General features: G+C 40.5%; 1 protein-coding gene across 4 annotated transcripts in view; it reads right to left on the bottom strand.

The window, feature by feature from the left end:
• Positions 1 to 17,845, bottom strand: part of atl1 (atlastin GTPase 1) — an 81,369-nt gene continuing 63,524 nt past the window's right edge. For 3 of the 4 annotated variants that reach the window (XM_069916617.1, XM_069916618.1, XM_069916616.1), the window contains 3 exons: positions 10,559 to 10,630; positions 8,032 to 8,463; positions 1 to 1,248 (listed from right to left, as the gene is read on the bottom strand). In XM_069916617.1, coding sequence (XP_069772718.1) covers positions 1,141 to 1,248; positions 8,032 to 8,463; positions 10,559 to 10,630 — 612 coding nt within the window. In that variant the 3' untranslated portion in view covers positions 1 to 1,140. Of the gene's footprint in view, positions 1,249 to 6,469; positions 6,566 to 8,031; positions 8,464 to 10,558; positions 10,631 to 17,845 lie in introns of all 4 variants that reach the window. The other variant, XR_011351212.1, reaches the window with a different exon arrangement.

The raw sequence follows: 17,845 nt of genomic DNA, 5'->3' as shown, positions 1-17,845 counted from the left end.
AATGAGAAAGAAACTTTTAATTATGAATCGTTGATTGTATTATAAAAAATACTTCCTTACTATTGTGCTTTAGCTGTTGTGTGAGTGGTGCCCAATTGGAGAGAGTTACTATTGTATTGAAATCATTTGATCGTGAGGTTCTGCTAAGATCATCCAAATTTTGCAAGTTAAACTTCCCATGGGTTTTTGGTGGCAATGACCAGATCAGAAGATCAACAGCGCCAGGCTGTAGATACCTTTTAAATGAAGATTGTTCTTTAATTTTGATTTTGTGTTCATTCTGAACATTTATTTTCATTAGTTAAGACAGCCCTGGGTTTGATTTTGATCACATGCATTTCAGCCACAGTTCTGCCTCATTCAAAAACATTTTTTCTGATACCATTTTTCTTTTTACTTAAAATTATCTGAAATTTTATTTTTCTCTCTACATTCAGGGTTTCATTTAATGCACAATAGCCATTTATCTGGAGAATGAAAGTAATAACTTTTAAAGGAGCCGCTATTTGACTTGGAATTTATACATGGTCTAGTTGTGTCCTGCACTTAAAAACTGCATGAGCTTATTGATCTGATTATTGATTGCCAATTGGACATTTTCTATATATTGGGACAAGCAACAAAAAAAACCTGTTAAGTACATCTATGGGAAATTAATTCAACAAACAGCATACATTTATAAAGATGTGTCTGAACAAATATGTATTTTAAAATACATTGCAATCTCTTAAAGGACTAAATAAATAAACCTGCATTTTAAGACTTGTTTTAACCTGAAACATTCAATAAAGGTGCAATGCTGAAATGGAAAAATGGAAGTTCCTATGGAAGACAAATGTTCTGCTGAATGAAAATGCCAATTCTTTGAAATTATCTTTTCTTAAATTGCTCTATAATTCTTGCTGGAAGAATATTTGACTCATTAACAGTTAACAAAACCATGCAAACTAGCACATCTTTACAGTACAATTTGCAACATGACTAAGTGAAAGCCAGCACAGTGTCGATATACGATTTCATTTACTTTTAAGCTATCATCAGCTTTCCATTTATACAGCACTTCTTGGATTAGTGGCATGTGAATGCACAGTAATAACAACAATTTTCCTGTGTGATAATATGCAGAAGAATCTGGTCGAATCATTTTTTCTTCCTGGTGTCTGCACTGGTTTCTGGTTGTGCTGCAGGGAAACTGTGGTGATATAGGTGCCTGTGACTTGTAGCTGCATCATATAGCCTGAATAGAGCCTACATGGACACAAAACCACTTTTGTTATTCTTAAAGGAACCATAATAGCAGTATTACATCCAATGAATTAAATCAACATTTCTTGGGGAACCCAAATCTATATTTTAAGCCTATTAAATTGTAAGACATTTGTGGAAAAAAAAGTCCTGCGCTATCATGACTGCTCTGTTTGAGTACCATATGTACATTGTATATTATGCCATTTTTTTTTGATTGAGCAAGTGGGCGGTGCCTACTGCAATCACTAAAACTTGTTCTTGGGAAACCTGGGAACAGTGTAATTCCATAGGGAAATTGATACTCTTTTAATTTTGCTTCAATGGGATGACAGCTAACAAGTATAAAAGATCATGCCAATAAATTATTTGAATTAGGAAAAAAATATTTAATCTCATAAATGGCTTGGAGCAAATCAATTGCAATTTTTACAACATTCCAAATTCATTGACTGTTCGGAAATGGAAAGCTGGAGGTCTATGGTTTTGATGGTGTGGCTGGAGCAGTGTTGGTCACATGTTTCTGCTATCATACAGGCAAGAATAAATAAATTGGAACATTACTGTAGCCTTTTATAGGCTACTGCTCAAAGCCTTAAATTAATCAGATAAATTGTGTCATTCACTTTCAGAAATTACCAAATATAAAGTAGTAGCTCTTTGTATCGATACTATTTAATACAGTCTTAGTCTTTAATGCAAATGCTCACTGACCTATTTAATGTCAAGATAGATAAGATTCAGAAATCAGCCTCACCTTTGACTTCAATAGTGAGTAAAAGGCCTTGAGTCAAAAAGCATGAAAATGGGCCCTTCAGCCCATCTTGCCCACACTGACACACCCTAATTGCACCTGCCTGCATTTGGCCTATTTCCCTCTTAATGTATCTTATTCGTGTATCTATCCAAATTGTTCTTGAACGTTGCATTAATGCCTTCCTTAGCTAACTCCTCTAGCAGCCTGTTCCAAGCACTCAACACCTGTATGTAAAAAGAAAATAAAAAATTTTGGTCATGAACCTTTTCTGACCATATGGTCAGATTTAATGGATATTCCATTCTGAGTAATTACACCCTTCACCCTCCAAGTGCAATATTGGTTATACAAACTGTTTATTTTGTATAGTTTTATTTTTTTTAAAGTTGTTCAAATTAAGGTTAGTGACATTTTCTTTCGAATTTAAATTTTAATAAGTCATGAGTTTTGCCATTCTGGCATCCTTGCCAAATAAGTGGTATTTTAAATAACTACTTTTGTAAATGAGTTGATTTAATTTCAAACCTATCCTTAATGGATCAGTTTAGGTGAGGAAAGGCATCAGAGAGTAATGCACATCTAAGGTGACTCTAAGGTGTTGTTTTATTAATTTTACTAAATGAATTTTATCATGGTTTACATTAGACTTTTAGATTTACTGTATTTTAGTCCTTTTTGTCCTATGCATGATCCATTTATCATATTGTTAGATAATATACTTTGTAAGGTGAGCCTGGTGGGCAGCTCGCTTCTTTCCCAGCAGCTCCTGGATTTCCTGGCTGTTTTCGTCAAACCAGTCCTTGTTTTTCCTGGAGGAGAAGCCCAGTACCTCTTCAGTGGATTGCAGTATGGTAGTCTTCAACTGATCCCAGAGGGTTTCAGGGGACGGGTCCGTGAGGCGGGTTGCATCGTCGAGCTTTGCTTTGAGGTTTGCCTGGAAGTTTCCTCTCGCTTCGTCTGACTGCAGGTTTCCAACATTGAACCTCTTTCTGGGGGCTTTATTGTTCCTGGGCTTTGGCTTGAAGTGAAGGTTGAGCTTGCAGCGAACCAGCCGGTGGTCAGTGTGGCATTCCGCGCTAGGCATGACCCTGGTGTGGAGCACATCTCGTTTGTCACTTTCTCGCACCAGGATGTAGTCCAGGAGGTGCCAGTGTTTGGATCGGGGATGCATCCAGGTGGTCTTAAGGCTGTCCCTCTGCTGAAAAAGGGTGTTTGTAATGACAAGCCGCTGTTCTGTGCAGAGCTCCAACAGGAGGCGCCCATTGTCGTTGCACTTGCCGACGCCATGCTTGCCCAGGATTCCTGGCCAGGTTTCTGAGTCTTTGCCGACACGAGCGTTGAAGTCGCCCAGGATGACAACCTTGTCGGCTGTAGGGGTGCGTTGGATGAGGTTGCGCAGGTCGATGTAGAACTTGTCCTTTTCTGCTGGTTCCGCCTGGAGGGTTGGAGCATAGACACTGATGAGGGTGATGTGACGCTTGTTTTGAAGGGGGAGTCGCATGGACATGATTCGGTCCGAGAGGCCTGTCGGAAGGTTTTCGAGTTTGGAGGCAATGAAGCTCTTGACCATGAAGCCTACACCAGATAGGCGTCGTTCATCCGAAGGCTTGCCAGACCAGTAGAGTGTGTAGCCCACGCCGCGTTCTTGGAGGCTGCCTACATCTGCCAGGCGGACTTCACTGAGAGCGGCTATGTCGATGTCAAGTCTGAGGAGTTCATGTGCAATGAGGGCAGACCGACGTTCAGGTCAGTGGCTGTCAGCCTTGTCTAGCATGGTTCTGATGTTCCAGCATGCTAGCTTGAGTTTGTGAGCATCTTTTGTCCAGAGAAGAAACAAGCCTTCCGTCGCGCATGCAGCCATCTTCAGCGCAAACTCCGGGAGATCCAAAATGAGTGGTGGACTAGCCTCGCCAAACGAACCCAGCTCAGCGCGGACATTGGCGACTTCAGGGGTTTCTACGAGGCTCTAAAGGCTGTGTACGGCCCCTCACCCCAAGTCCAAAGCCCGCTGCGCAGCTCAGACGGCAAAGTCCTCCTCAGCGACAAGATCTCCATCCTCAACCGATGGTCAGAACACTTCCAATCTCTTTTCAGTGCCAACCGCTCAGTCCAAGATTCCGCCCTGCTCCAGCTCCCTCAACAGCCCCTAAGGCTAGAGCTGGATGAGGTTCCCACCCTGGATGAGACATATAAGGCAATCGAACAACTGAAAAGTGGCAAAGCAGCAGGTATGGATGGAATCCCCCCAGAAGTCTGGAAGGCTGGCGGCAAAACTCTGCATGCCAAACTGCATGAGTTTTTCAAGCTTTGTTGGGACCAAGGTAAACTGCCTCAGGATCTTCGTGATGCCACCATCATCACCCTGTACAAAAACAAAGGCGAGAAATCAGACTGCTCAAACTACAGGGGAATCACGTTGCTCTCCATTGCAGGCAAAATCTTCGCTAGGATTCTACTAAATAGAATAATACCTAGTGTCGCCGAGAATATTCTCCCAGAATCACAGTGCGGCTTTCGCGCAAACAGAGGAACTACTGACATGGTCTTTGCCCTCAGACAGCTCCAAGAAAAGTGCAGAGAACAAAACAAAGGACTCTACATCACCTTTGTTGACCTCACCAAAGCCTTCGACACCGTGAGCAGGAAAGGGCTTTGGCAAATACTAGAGCGCATCGGATGTCCCCCAAAGTTCCTCAACATGATTATCCAACTGCACGAAAACCAACAAGGTCGGGTCAGATACAGCAATGAGCTCTCTGAACCCTTCTCCATTAACAATGGCGTGAAGCAAGGCTGTGTTCTCGCACCAACCCTCTTTTCAATCTTCTTCAGCATGATGCTGAACCAAGCCATGAAAGACCCCAACAATGAAGACGCTGTTTACATCCGGTACCGCACGGATGGCAGTCTCTTCAATCTGAGGCGCCTGCAAGCTCACACCAAGACACAAGAGAAACTTGTCCGTGAACTACTCTTTGCAGACGATGCCGCTTTAGTTGCCCATTCAGAGCCAGCTCTTCAGCGCTTGACGTCCTGCTTTGCGGAAACTGCCAAAATGTTTGGCCTGGAAGTCAGCCTGAAGAAAACTGAGGTCCTCCATCAGCCAGCTCCCCACCATGATTACCAGCCCCCCCACATCTCCATCGGGCACACAAAACTCAAAACGGTCAACCAGTTTACCTATCTCAGCTGCACCATTTCATCAGATGCAAGGATCGACAATGAGATAGACAACAGACTCGCCAAGGCAAATAGCGCCTTTGGAAGACTACACAAAAGAGTCTGGAAAAACAACCAACTGAAAAACCTCACAAAGATAAGCGTATACAGAGCCGTTGTCATACCCACACTCCTGTTCGGCTCCGAATCATGGGTCCTCTACCGGCACCACCTACGGCTCCTAGAACGCTTCCACCAGCGTTGTCTCCACTCCATCCTCAACATCCATTGGAGCGCTTACATCCCTAACGTCGAAGTACTCGAGATGGCAGAGGTCGACAGCATCGAGTCCACGCTGCTGAAGATCCAGCTGCGCTGGATGGGTCACGTCTCCAGAATGGAGGACCATCGCCTTCCCAAGATCGTGTTATATGGCGAGCTCTCCACTGGCCACCATGACAGAGGTGCACCAAAGAAAAGGTACAAGGACTGCCTAAAGAAATCTCTTGGTGCCTGCCACATTGACCACCACCAGTGGGCTGATAACGCCTCAAACCGTGCATCTTGGCGCCTCACAGTTTGGCGGGCAGCAACCTCCTTTGAAGAAGACCGCAGAGCCCACCTCACTGACAAAAGGCAAAGGAGGAAAAACCCAACACCCAACCCCAACCAACCAATTTTCCCCTGCAACCGCTGCAATCGTGTCTGCCTGTCCCGCATCGGACTTGTCAGCCACAAACGAGCCTGCAACTGACGTGGACTTTTTACCCCCTCCATAAATCTTCGTCCGCGAAGCCAAGCCAAAGAAAAAAAAAGAAAGAAAAAGATAATATACGGAATTATTTTACATTGTAGCATTTGTTTTTAATAGAAAATTGTTAAATTCTCCACAGTGCATCTAGCTGTGTTGGCAACATGTTGGAACTTTTTTTAGGCTGAATAAACAAGCTGTTCTAACTTGAATTATGTGTAATTGAAATTGGAACACTTCTGGTCATTTAGGTTACTTTGTAATTGTAAGAATCTCTCCCTTCATACAATTATAGTCATGTAATTATCGAGCATTATGATAGCACACTGTTTGCTGCGGAAATGAAATATCTATGGCTGACTATCATGCTACATAAATGTTCGAAGCTTATCTAATTGTATTTGTTTGACTGAAAGGATTACCAAATACACAGGGGCAATCCTAATAAAAGAGAATTCTATATATAATTTTCATGATGTAACCTTGCTCCTGCATACTGTTCTATTCCATATTTGAATTGTTGAATCTGTGATCATAAGTTCCCAAAATTTGCCTACGCTGTTTGAGGGAAGTCAAGCGGGGATGACGAAATGAAGAGTAAGCCATTGCTAAGTAGTCAGTTCCTGAGCCCCTGCTGGTCCACATTCTGGAATCTGTAGCATAGGTGTGGTTTTGAGAGAAAAAGGTTGAGAAGAAATATATTCAAAATAAATGCTTACATATCCTTTAGTTCTGCAATTCTTTCATCCAGACACATATAAATAATTAAACCTTTTTCTTTTGGAAAAAGAGTTGGTTTCTAATTATTTATATATATACATACATGTATATATACACACTTTTTCAAAGCCTTCAAGAGCTGAATAAGTAAGACAAATATTCAAATCTAGAGTGTAACGGAACCAATATCACTTGTCTGCAGCAAAACCATGACTAAAATAAAATTTTGTAACAAAAATTATCCAAATTGTTTGAATTCCTATTCTTTTAATTTTGCATTTTGAATGTTGTTCAAAATTCATAAACTATCAGTGTTTTACCAAAAAGTTATCACATTTGTTTAAAAGTACTTCCAGATCACACTACTTATTTATAATTACACAAAAATTATATAACTAAATGAAACAGTAAGGGAAGAATGGTCCCATCATAAAATGCAGCCTGTTGTACAACAGTAAACAAGGTATGAAATCTTACCTCATTGGTACTTCCCTACGGAATGGCAGAAAGGGGGAAAAAAATATTGAAAAAACAAAGCTAATCCAAGTACAATTTTGAAAACAGCATATGGAAAAACTGAAAACTTAATACATACAGTATTCCAATTTTTAAAAAAAGGTACTTCTCAAACAAAAATATGGGAACATTATTGTATTGTCAGTACTAGATGCAACTCCTGAAGAAGAAATTGGGAGTTTTCTTTCTGTACAGATTATTCAATCCATTAGTAGAAAAAAGGATCTTTCCAATAAGATTAATTATGATGGATTGCAAATTAACTCCCTATTTGAGCAAGAATCAAAAACTAGTTTTGTTCCTGTATTCATGGTATAATGTATCATTTTTAAAAATTGGGAGAAAATGTACTTCTGTATCAACTATTATACAAAAATAGGTTCATTGACAAAGTGAATTTTGACATGAGAAATAAAAGTACATGTATGGTATGAACCAACCCAATGCAGGGGAATACTTTATTCCCACCCTTACTGAATCCTGGTTTCCAGAGCTTCATCTTCAAGCATTAGTACAAAATGTTTGGATTTTGAAGGCAGACTGTAATGTGCCAGCATGACTGTTGCCAGTTCACTCTGGTTAGTAATGCCAGATATGAAAGTCAAACTGGGGAGCAAAGGTAAATGTCAAGTACAATAACATGTTTTGTCTGGAAACACTTTTTTTTAAAAGTTGGTTAATTTGTTAAAACCATGACTTCTGTTTTCTTGTAAAGGTCCTTGAAGTTTAATTAATAATGATTAATTGACAAAGATTTTAAAGAAATGTTCTGTATCAATAATAAAGCTATTTGTAGTAATTATGTACCATGTTAACAACAAAACTCCATTAAAGAAAAAGCCAATTATACTAAAACATAGACAAGAATTGGTAATGCACTTACCTGGTCCCATAACGCTCCTGCTACTTGATCTATGACTGCTCCAAGCTCTCTGTATTCTCCAGAGTATCTAATGTATGCCCATGTGCACAGGGTGATCAGAGCCAACCCCATTATCATGTTGCACAGGCTGGCTATAATGTCCAATCCAATAAATCCTGTTACCCCAGCTATTACATACATAATAAATATCACCACAAACAAAGTGGCAGGTGTACGTGCTGCGTGGAATATATTTTTACTATCATTGTGTTTGATATAGTTAACATATAACTCGTCAATTTCACTCTCCAGTTGTTGCAAATAACGGCGACTGAATTCTTCTCCTCCCATCTTCTTGACTCCACGAAATAATTTGACAGCTTCTTCTCGAAGCTCCAAGTGTTTGTTTTGGAGATCAGTAGGTGCAAGAAATGGTCTATCTCCTCCACAAATCTATAGGATAAAAATATACTTGAACTAAATAGGAATGGAAGTGAGCACAAGGATACAAGTAAAATCAGCACAGGACTAAATTTGCAAGTTTATCTAAAGTTGAACCTTGTGTAGGGAAAAAAATATTACAGCATGGATGCAAAGAGTATGGATCAGTTTTATACAGCTGTCAAGGGGACAAGGATGGTGGTTTTAGTCTGAACATTTAATTGGAAGGGATTTCTACTCATTCAATACTGGATGTCTGCAAACACTGAGACGATGCTGTTTTGAAGAGAGGATGTGCTGGCGAGAGAAAACTATCATTTGTGCTCATGTAAAGACTAAAATTGGTGAGAAATCTGAGATCCTACAGAAAGAGATGCCTTTACTGGTGATTCTGTGTGTATTACCTGGTGAACACAAAGTGAGACAGGCCAAGGGACCATGTACCCATCTGCATCGACGGGAAGGAGAGAGTCAGATGTGGAGAGTGTGATCCTTCAAGTTCCTGGGTTTCTATATTTCAGGAAACCATTCCTAGTGCCAGCATATCAAGGCAACTGAGAAGAAGACACACCAATGCACTTTCTGAGGAATTGAGATTTGGTATTTTGTTGAATGCTCTGGGAAAATTTTGACAAGTGAACTGTGGGGAAAGTACGCTGGCTGGTTGCATCACAGCCTGGTTTGGCAATTCGACTGTCCTGGAACACAGAAGCATAACTAGGGCTATCTCAGGTTCTGACCTCCCATCCATTGCAGACATCTATGTGAGGTGTTGTCTCAAGAAGGCAGCAACATCATAAAGAGCAACCACCACCCTGGTCATAACCTCTTCTCACTGCTATCTTGGGGCAGAGGTAATAGCACCTCTAGGTTCAAGAATGCTTCCTGTCCACAGCTATCAGAATCTTAAACCTCCCCTTTGTTCTCTATAGATTGCTCAGACATGACAGAAGGACTGGTTGTACTTTTGCAATGCATTTTTTTTTTGCAATAGATTAATGTGAATATTTATTCCTATCTTATGTATTTATTGTTTCTTTTAATGCAATTCAAATTTGTTTACTATTGGAGTTTTTTCTTTACATGTTCCTGTTCAGCTCCAGTAAGAATTCTGGTGTGCATTACATTATACAATGTGTACACCTTGATCATCATCAGATGATGGCAGTGACCATCTTTATTTAGTTCCTTTCACAACCTCAGGCTGACCTCATGTTTTACAGTCAAAGTTCATTTAAATATAGTCACTGTTGTCATCTTTTAATTAGTCATAAACCCATTTTCACCTTTAAAAGATTCTGTTAATGGAGGGAAAAGTACCAGTTGTGGATTAAATTAAGGGAAACAGGTGATTAATTAGGAACTTAAAATGCCAAGAGCAAAATTTTGCTAGTCAGTTACGGTATCCTCTTACTTTATAGGAATTTACTTCCTCAGGTTTGTGGAGGTTTGGTATGACATCGGAAACCCTGACAAATTTCTAAAATGTATGGTTGAAAGAGTGCTGACCGGCTACATCACGGTCTGGTCTGGGGACACCAATACCCCTGAGTGAAAAGCTCTGCAAAAGGTCATGGATACAGCCCAGGACATCTCAGGCAAACCCTTTCGCACCATCGAGAACACCTACAGGGAACTCTGCCGTTGGAGATCCTTCAATCATCAAGGATCCATACCACCCAGCACATGCTCTGTTCTCGCTGCTACCATCAGGAAAGAAGTATAGGTGCCACAAGACTCACCACCAGGTTCAGGAACAGCTGCTACCCTTCCACCATAAAACTCTCCAAGGACAAACTCAATCTGGGAGTCATTTAGGGACTCATACTTTTCTCTGTATTGTACAGTTATTTACGTTTGTTTATGTGCATATTGTGTAGTTTTTTTGCAATATCAGTAAGTGTTAATTCTGCCTGGCCCACAGTAAAAAAGAATGTCAAGGTTGTACGTGATGTCATGTATGTGACAATAAATCTGAATTTAGGACGCTGGCCAAGAAATTTTTTAATGCAAATCTCTACCTAAATACAGCGCTGCAAATATAGATAAAGATTCAGCTTTTCAAAGGCACTGCAACTCTCTTTAGGTAAAATAAAAGTTTCCTTACCTCCTCCATTTTTTTACTGTACAAATCTTTGCCTGCTGCCACGGCTGCTAAATTGTTGGCTTCTGCTGTGGCCTTAATAATATGAAAGAATAAGAAGCCAGCTTAGATCAAATAACAAAGTTTTGATTGTGTACAGAACAAATCTCTAGCCGTCCTTACCAATTTCTACAGGTGCACCATCAAAAGTACAGTTGCTGGATGCATCATGGCGTGGTATGCTCTCCTCAAGATCAGAAGCAGGCTTTAAAGGTGTGAAAATATACTCCCAACAGGCAAACAGTTTCTATCATCACAGCCTTCAGGCTCCTGAATGAACTCCATAAAGGTGCTTCCCTGCTGCCTTTGCTTTGTGTTAATTTGTCTTCCTTTTTACTGTCATTGCAGGCTCTGCAAATTATGTTCTATACACAGCTTTATGTAATTAATGCTAGTCTCTGAGATCCTGCTCATTGTACCAGGTATTTCGTGACAAATAACTTAAAATGGTGGATTCAAACGGGAACGTTTGCATATGCTGTGATTTTTAATGCAATACACAAAAGTGCTGGAGAAACTCAGGTGTGAGAAGGCCTCAGGTCCAAAACATTTGTTATATACCTTAGCCTCTTATGGACGCTGTGTGACCTACTAAGTTTCTCCAGCGCTTTTGCGTTTTGCATTAAAATGGTGGACATTATTACTTAATAAAAGTCGTGAAATCTAGTTTCTTGAATTGCCTTGGAAGAATAACTAACATTATAAAAATGCTGTTGTCCTGTTAATAATCTGGTACAATATAAACTACATACATGAATGCATGATTTTTCTATTTTACTGCACAACTGTCAAATTTTTAGAGGCTAAATAAATTCCAGTCTTAATGTGGACACTAAGTAGTCAAAGAAACTAGATGAATATTTCTACCATGTGCTTCAGCACAAGAATCCAGTCAAACAATCAATCAACAGGATCTTGGGCAACCAAGCTTCAGACGGTAGCTCAGGCTTGTTGCCATTGCCTTCATAATCATGTCATCTGTGGTTACTAAGCCTCTCTCCATCAAAGGCTAAATTTAATAAAGACACCAATTCAACCATCATCTCCCACTAGGAGGACAAGGATGGGAAGTGTCATGAAGACTTGGTGATCTGTTGCATTCGATGGGATTGCCAGTAAACACTAAAGGCACAGGGGATGAAGGCAGCGAATGTTTCAAGTGGAAGATGCAATTCCAATTGAGAGGGATAGTATAATGTGGTTGGAACAACTTTCATTTAGTATTTGATTCTTTTTGTCCAGCGTCACTGAGTGATGCTTTAGCTAATGCTAATTTATTAATACCAAAAGCAAAGAGTGGTGATGTTTCTTTTATTGTAATAAAGAAACTTAGGTTATTTTAAAACACTACTTTATTAGCTTGAGAACTCATGACTGTGTGGAGGTACCCATCTTGGAATCCAATCAAGCTGTCACAAACTAGTTTCTTACTCCCTCTGGTGGCCACAAGTAACACTACCACTCTTATCACACATTCCCTTTACTTGAGATATTTAATCAAACAACGTGACACACTAATACAGTATTCATTTCAAATTAAAGTTCAATAAATGTAACCACAGCATCAGCAGTACAAACTTAAGTGTGTTTTTTTTGGAGATTCAGTCTAACAGTACTTTGACAACACTTGTGGATCTTCTTAACACAGATGTTTGTGTTGGCTCTGCTACTGTCTAGCACTGATGGTGTTCCCTCTGTTGCTGTGCTGGCTGGATCTTCTACACCTGTCTGTTCCTGCAGTGTATCTTATATTTTCAGCAGGCTCTTTCAATTCCTTCTCAGTATTTGACCAACCTCTGTTCTGACAGTGTAGGATCTTGAATTTACTTCAGAACAGTAGCCTTTTTGCCCCAAGTGTTGGAATTTCTGAGTCTGACTGTATCATGTTGTATCAATGGCTCTAAGCTTCTTGCTGGCTTGTCATAGTTTGCTTTTTGTCTCCATTGCAGATAGTTTTGTTTCCGTTTAACATCTCTGTTCTTGTTTGGGTCTGCAGAGTAGTTTATGTCCCATCAGAAGCTTGGGGTGATGGCAAAGCTCTCTAATTCAATAGAGCTAGTATGGATCTGAGCCACTTTCTTGACCAACTGTTTATGTGAACTCCTTTCTCTGCTTTACAATTTGACTGTGGATGCAGAGGATTTGAAGTCACATGTCAGAATCATGCAGTTCTGGAATTCACAACTGTAGCATAGTCCATTGTCACTGTAGACAATTTGAGGAATTCAATGTCTTGCAAAAATCGATTTCATACTGTACATACTTACACAAGCAGCAGATATAATAGAATAGATAATCAATAACTAAGTAATCATTTCCATTCATGTGGAGCCCATCTGTCCAAACTTTCTGCCATGGTTCCGCTGGTAAGTCGGTTATGATCATGAGTTCCTTTGTCTGCTTTGCACGATATTTCAAACAGGTCTCACAGCTTGAAACCAACCTGCCAATGACAGCATTTATCCCTGGCCAATAAACAGCATTTCTGGCCTTCTTGGATTTTTCCATTCCAAGGTGCCCCTCATGCACCCTTTCCAACATCTCTTGTCACAGTGATTGAGGAATGATAATTCTGCTCTGTCTGACTAGAACCCATTGACAACACTCAGCTCAGCTCTGATGTTGTAGTATGGCTGGCATTCACCTCTAGGCCATCCTTCATTCAGATTCTTGATGACCTTCTGCAGAACTGTGTCCTTTTCCATTTCAGTTGCGAACCACTTGGATTTCATGTCAAATATGTGAAGCGATTCAGTGATCAGGTTCATGTGGAGATTCACATTGGTCTCTGTGGAGATCAAGCTTCACTTGGTGTCATTGCCCTGGATAACATATCAGCTAACACGATAGCTTTCCCTGGTGTATACACTCTCTTGACTAGACTTTGCCACCAAGCAGTGATTCATGTCCATCTTGGACTACAGAGAACCTGAGATTATGCTCCTTATCTTTAACTTTCACCTTGAGTTTACATGTACCTTTCGTGTGATGCTGTCCATTGTTGGCTTTGAACTGTACAGGATTTGCATGGATGTATGGCTTCATTGCCCTGATGTCGCACACTCATATTAAATTGACCTTTGCCTGTGTCCAGCTTGAAAAGAATATTTGCTCTATTTGCATGTAATGACATAGTCCACTTGTCCTGCTTGACTCTGTTCACACTTGACTGTTCAATGTCTGTTGGCTTATAAACTTCCTGCACTACCAGGCCAACTAAAAGTGTGTCACTGAGGGCAGTTTCTTCTATAGTAATGTATAGTGTGCATGCTTTCACTTCTGTTTTGTTTCCCTTTGAGAAAACATTGATTTGCACAGTGATTCGGCCCTTTACATATTACAGTCGTAATATGTAAAGGCAGGGCATTGTTATGGTGCATATTCGGTGCCAGATTATTTGCACTTGAATGTCTCTCCAACTTTTTGTTGTTTCCTATATCTTGTTTTGTTTGTGTGTGGGCACACACTGTGGCTACAGCTATGGCTTTGTTTTCACTGGCTTTTGTTCTCTCACCAAACTTTTTTTTGCGCTGAAGAGCTAATTCAGTGGCGTGGCATATCTTCACAGCTCCAGCTAAGGAAAGATCTCTCTCTCACATCAGCCTCTTTCTCTCACTTTCTTATCAATAATCCCGAACACAATTTGATCATGGATCATTAAATACTGCAACAATCCAAAATTGCATGTTCTTACTTTTAATTGAAGTCTGTTTAAAAAGGTATCAAAGCTCTCTCCCTATTCAGCTGCATGTGTGAGTGAAACACGTACCTCTTGAATTTTCGTTTCATTTTTCTTTGGTGAACAGTGTTCATCACACATCTTGATAACCTTGTCGAACTTGCCCTGGTCTTCTGCTCGGCAGAAACAATGTATTGAAAACCTCTAGTGTTTGAGGCCTCACCGTAGTAGGTAGCAGTCCAATCTTCCATGCATCAGGTTTGTTATCGAGTCCAATGGCTTGCAGGTACAGCATGAATCTTTGTTTGAACAGCCTCCACTCTAGGTCAACATTTCCAGTCCAATTTACTGCACACTTTTAATTTCTCTGCTGCTATCAACTGATACACAATCTGTACACTACAGGTGTTTCTTCTACTCCTGGTACCATATGATGGTTCTTTTAAAACAGCTATACTTTATTAGCTTTAGAACTCATGCCCATGTGGAGGCATCCATCTTAAATTAAAAACCTGGAAGGGAAGGGAAGAAAGACTGGGGAGGCACAGACCATCAGACAAAAGGTGATAATTGGACATGGATAGGAGGACAGGAAAGGAAAGGTAGGAATTGATCAGAGAGGGCATGTTTCTGTGACTGCAGAGCTGGAGGAAAGGAGAAATAGGGATGGATGGGGGCTAATGGAAACCAGAGAAGTTAATATAAATGCCATGCATTTTTAAAAATATTTTGTTTTGCCAGACTGTGCCATTGATCTGATTGAGAGAATCAAGTACACTTTGAGGTTATGGTTTTAAATACCTTGTGTAGGAATTGCTTTTGGTCACAAAGTCAATTGAAACAAACATGCATCAGGGAATACAAGTAGCAGTAGTTATTCTCAAAGCCATTCCACAACAACAGCCAAACTATATTTTCTCCTCTGATTCAGAAACAATCTGGAAGCCAAACGCCTCCCATAAATATCTGGTGGAAGATTGGCAAAGCGGTCCTTAGTTAAATCGGAAAGTGATCCTCCAATAAAATGACTCTTCCTTTAAGCCGTTTATCTTGTAAATAGTTTGTTTACAATTATATCTATTTCTACACATTTTATCTGCTTGTATTACTGCAACTAATGTAATGCAGTTTATAACTGAAAAATCTAATGTATCCTAATTTAAAACCAATCTATTAAGCTGATTCTTGAGAAATACAGAATCACAGCAAGTGATCTGCCCAACCAGTGTTCAGATTTAGGAATGATTTCAACACCACCAGGTGGCACCTGAATGTTGGACAGGATAAAGCACAAAATAAATAGTGAAGGGCCATTTAGCAGCTTTTCTTGATCTATGGACTAACACAGTTCAACTTTTTTCAGTTGCTTGTAATTAAAGTCTCTCAAATCATACGAGTTTATTAATGTCACAACTTTGGTTTTGAGTTCTACATTGTAATCACATTTAAATGGCTTTTTTTTTTAATTTTTCTTATTGCCAGGGAATAAAGCTACCCTGGAGTACTCATCTCTCTGGCCCTGGGTGGAGAGGGGCTCGGGCTTGTCCATGGGCTACTGGTTGCCAGTCATGGAATAACTGCATGATGGAGACTTCCCATCCACACATCTTTTCCCAACTGAGAAAATCTTATTGCCAGTGGCTCCATACAGGCCTTAAACAGCCTGTTACGAGTCACATGATGGAGTAGTGGCTGGTCGGGTGGAAACAGCCCTCTCCAGAGAAAAGAAAAAAAAAGTGTGAAAAAGCAGAGCTCAATAAACATAAAATACAGGAAGAGAAAGATAAAAGTTACAGAGAAGAGACAGAAGATGGCACCCAAAAGAGAAAAAGTAAGAATAACAGAGAAAAGGGGAGAAGGAAAATCACTGAAGAAGAAAGAAGAAGGCCTTACCTGCACATCGAACCAGAGACCAACTGATCTCTGATGTTGGTGAGTCCCCACAGGAGCGGTGTCCTCCCGACTGGCGGACTCCAAAAATGGCTCTCAGAGCCAAGAAGAGGTCTGCCTACGCAATGCCCAAGTAAAAAAGGTTAACGCTGACGGGAAGGGGACTTAGCTGAGGAGCAGCCAGCTGAAAGACGCCCAGTATTGGAGCATTCGGTTGGGGGAAGTATACAAGAAAGAAAAGAAGAGTGGTGAGAAAGAGAATGAAGGGCTGGAAGAGGGTGAGTGGCAACGGAGTGACCCACAGGGGGACAACCTGTGGCAGGAGACCCAGCAGCGGGTCGACCTGCAGCGGTAGGCCCAACAACTGGTCAACCTGCAGCAGTAGGCCCAACAACAGGAGACGCAGCAACTGGAGGCCCAGCAAGGATACAGAAGCAGCTCACCAGAGGATGAAGATACAAAGATACAGAGAAGAGAAAAAGATGACATCAACATAAATACAGACTTAGAAGAAGAGGAGGAAGAAGACCAAGAATTTCAAAGGAAAGAAGAAGGTAAAATAGAAGTTTAGATGAAGCCTTTTTCGAAGAACAAATGAGGTCATTAAAAGAATGGCTATCAGTAGAATCAAAAAAAAAATGAAAAGAGCCGAAGACAGAATGCAAAGCTTAGAGTTGGTCATGACTGAAATAGGGAAAAGAGTAGAAAATGTGGAGGAATGAGAAGGTGCTGTAGAAATGAATATAAATGATTTAAGAGGGAAGTTGGAAGAGAGCAGAAAAAAAATTAAAGAAACACATTTATTGTCACAAAAAATGGACGTATTGGAAAACTACAGTAGGCGAAACAACATAAAAATAGTTGGCCCGAAAGAAGGGTCAGATATGAAGGAATTTATAAAAGGATGGATCCCGAAGGTGCTGGGAATGACAGATTCACATGAAGAAATAGAAATTGAAAGGGCGTATAGAGCACTAGTACCGAAACAGCCACCACATCAAAAAACGAGATCCATATTGGTAAAACTTCTAAGATATATGACAAGAGAAAACATACTGGAGCAGACAAGAAAGAAGGTTAGAGAAGACAATAAGCCGTTGGAATAGAAGGGACAAAAAATATTTTTTTTTACCCGGACATAAGCTTCGAACTTTTAAAGAAGAGGAAGGAATTCAACACGGCGAAAACAATCTTTTGGAAGAAAGGGTATAACTTTATATTAAGACATCCAGCAGTACTCAAAGTATTCATTCCTGGGGAATGGAATAGACTGTTCTTGGACCCAAGGAAAGCCCAAGAATTTGCTGAACATTTGCAGGACAGAAGAGAGGAGGAGGAGTGACAAGAAGGATGACCAGCAAGAAAATATGTAAAAATATAAAGTAAAGATAATGTATATATAAAGATTTAAAGATGGATAAGAGAAGGGGAAGAAGGGGGGAAAAGAGAGAGAGAGCTTTGTTATATGTATAGTAAAATAGTGTTCTCGGTGGGGGGTGGGGGGGTGGGGGGGGCTGGGGGTGGAAGAATAATGGTCACTGCGAAATTGGTTGACACTTGCTAGTAAGTTTGCAAACCGAATGGAAAGGGGAGTTGTGGTTGCCGTCAAGGGACAGAAGGCAATCCAAGGAGGGGAGGTTCATTTGGGGTTAAAGGGTTATTGCTTGTGGGATTGTTGGGGT

Source organism: Narcine bancroftii, chromosome 2 (genome assembly GCF_036971445.1).
Source record: "Narcine bancroftii isolate sNarBan1 chromosome 2, sNarBan1.hap1, whole genome shotgun sequence".
Lineage (NCBI taxonomy): Eukaryota > Metazoa > Chordata > Chondrichthyes > Torpediniformes > Narcinidae > Narcine > Narcine bancroftii.
This window is presented reverse-complemented; position numbering and strand designations above follow the sequence as displayed.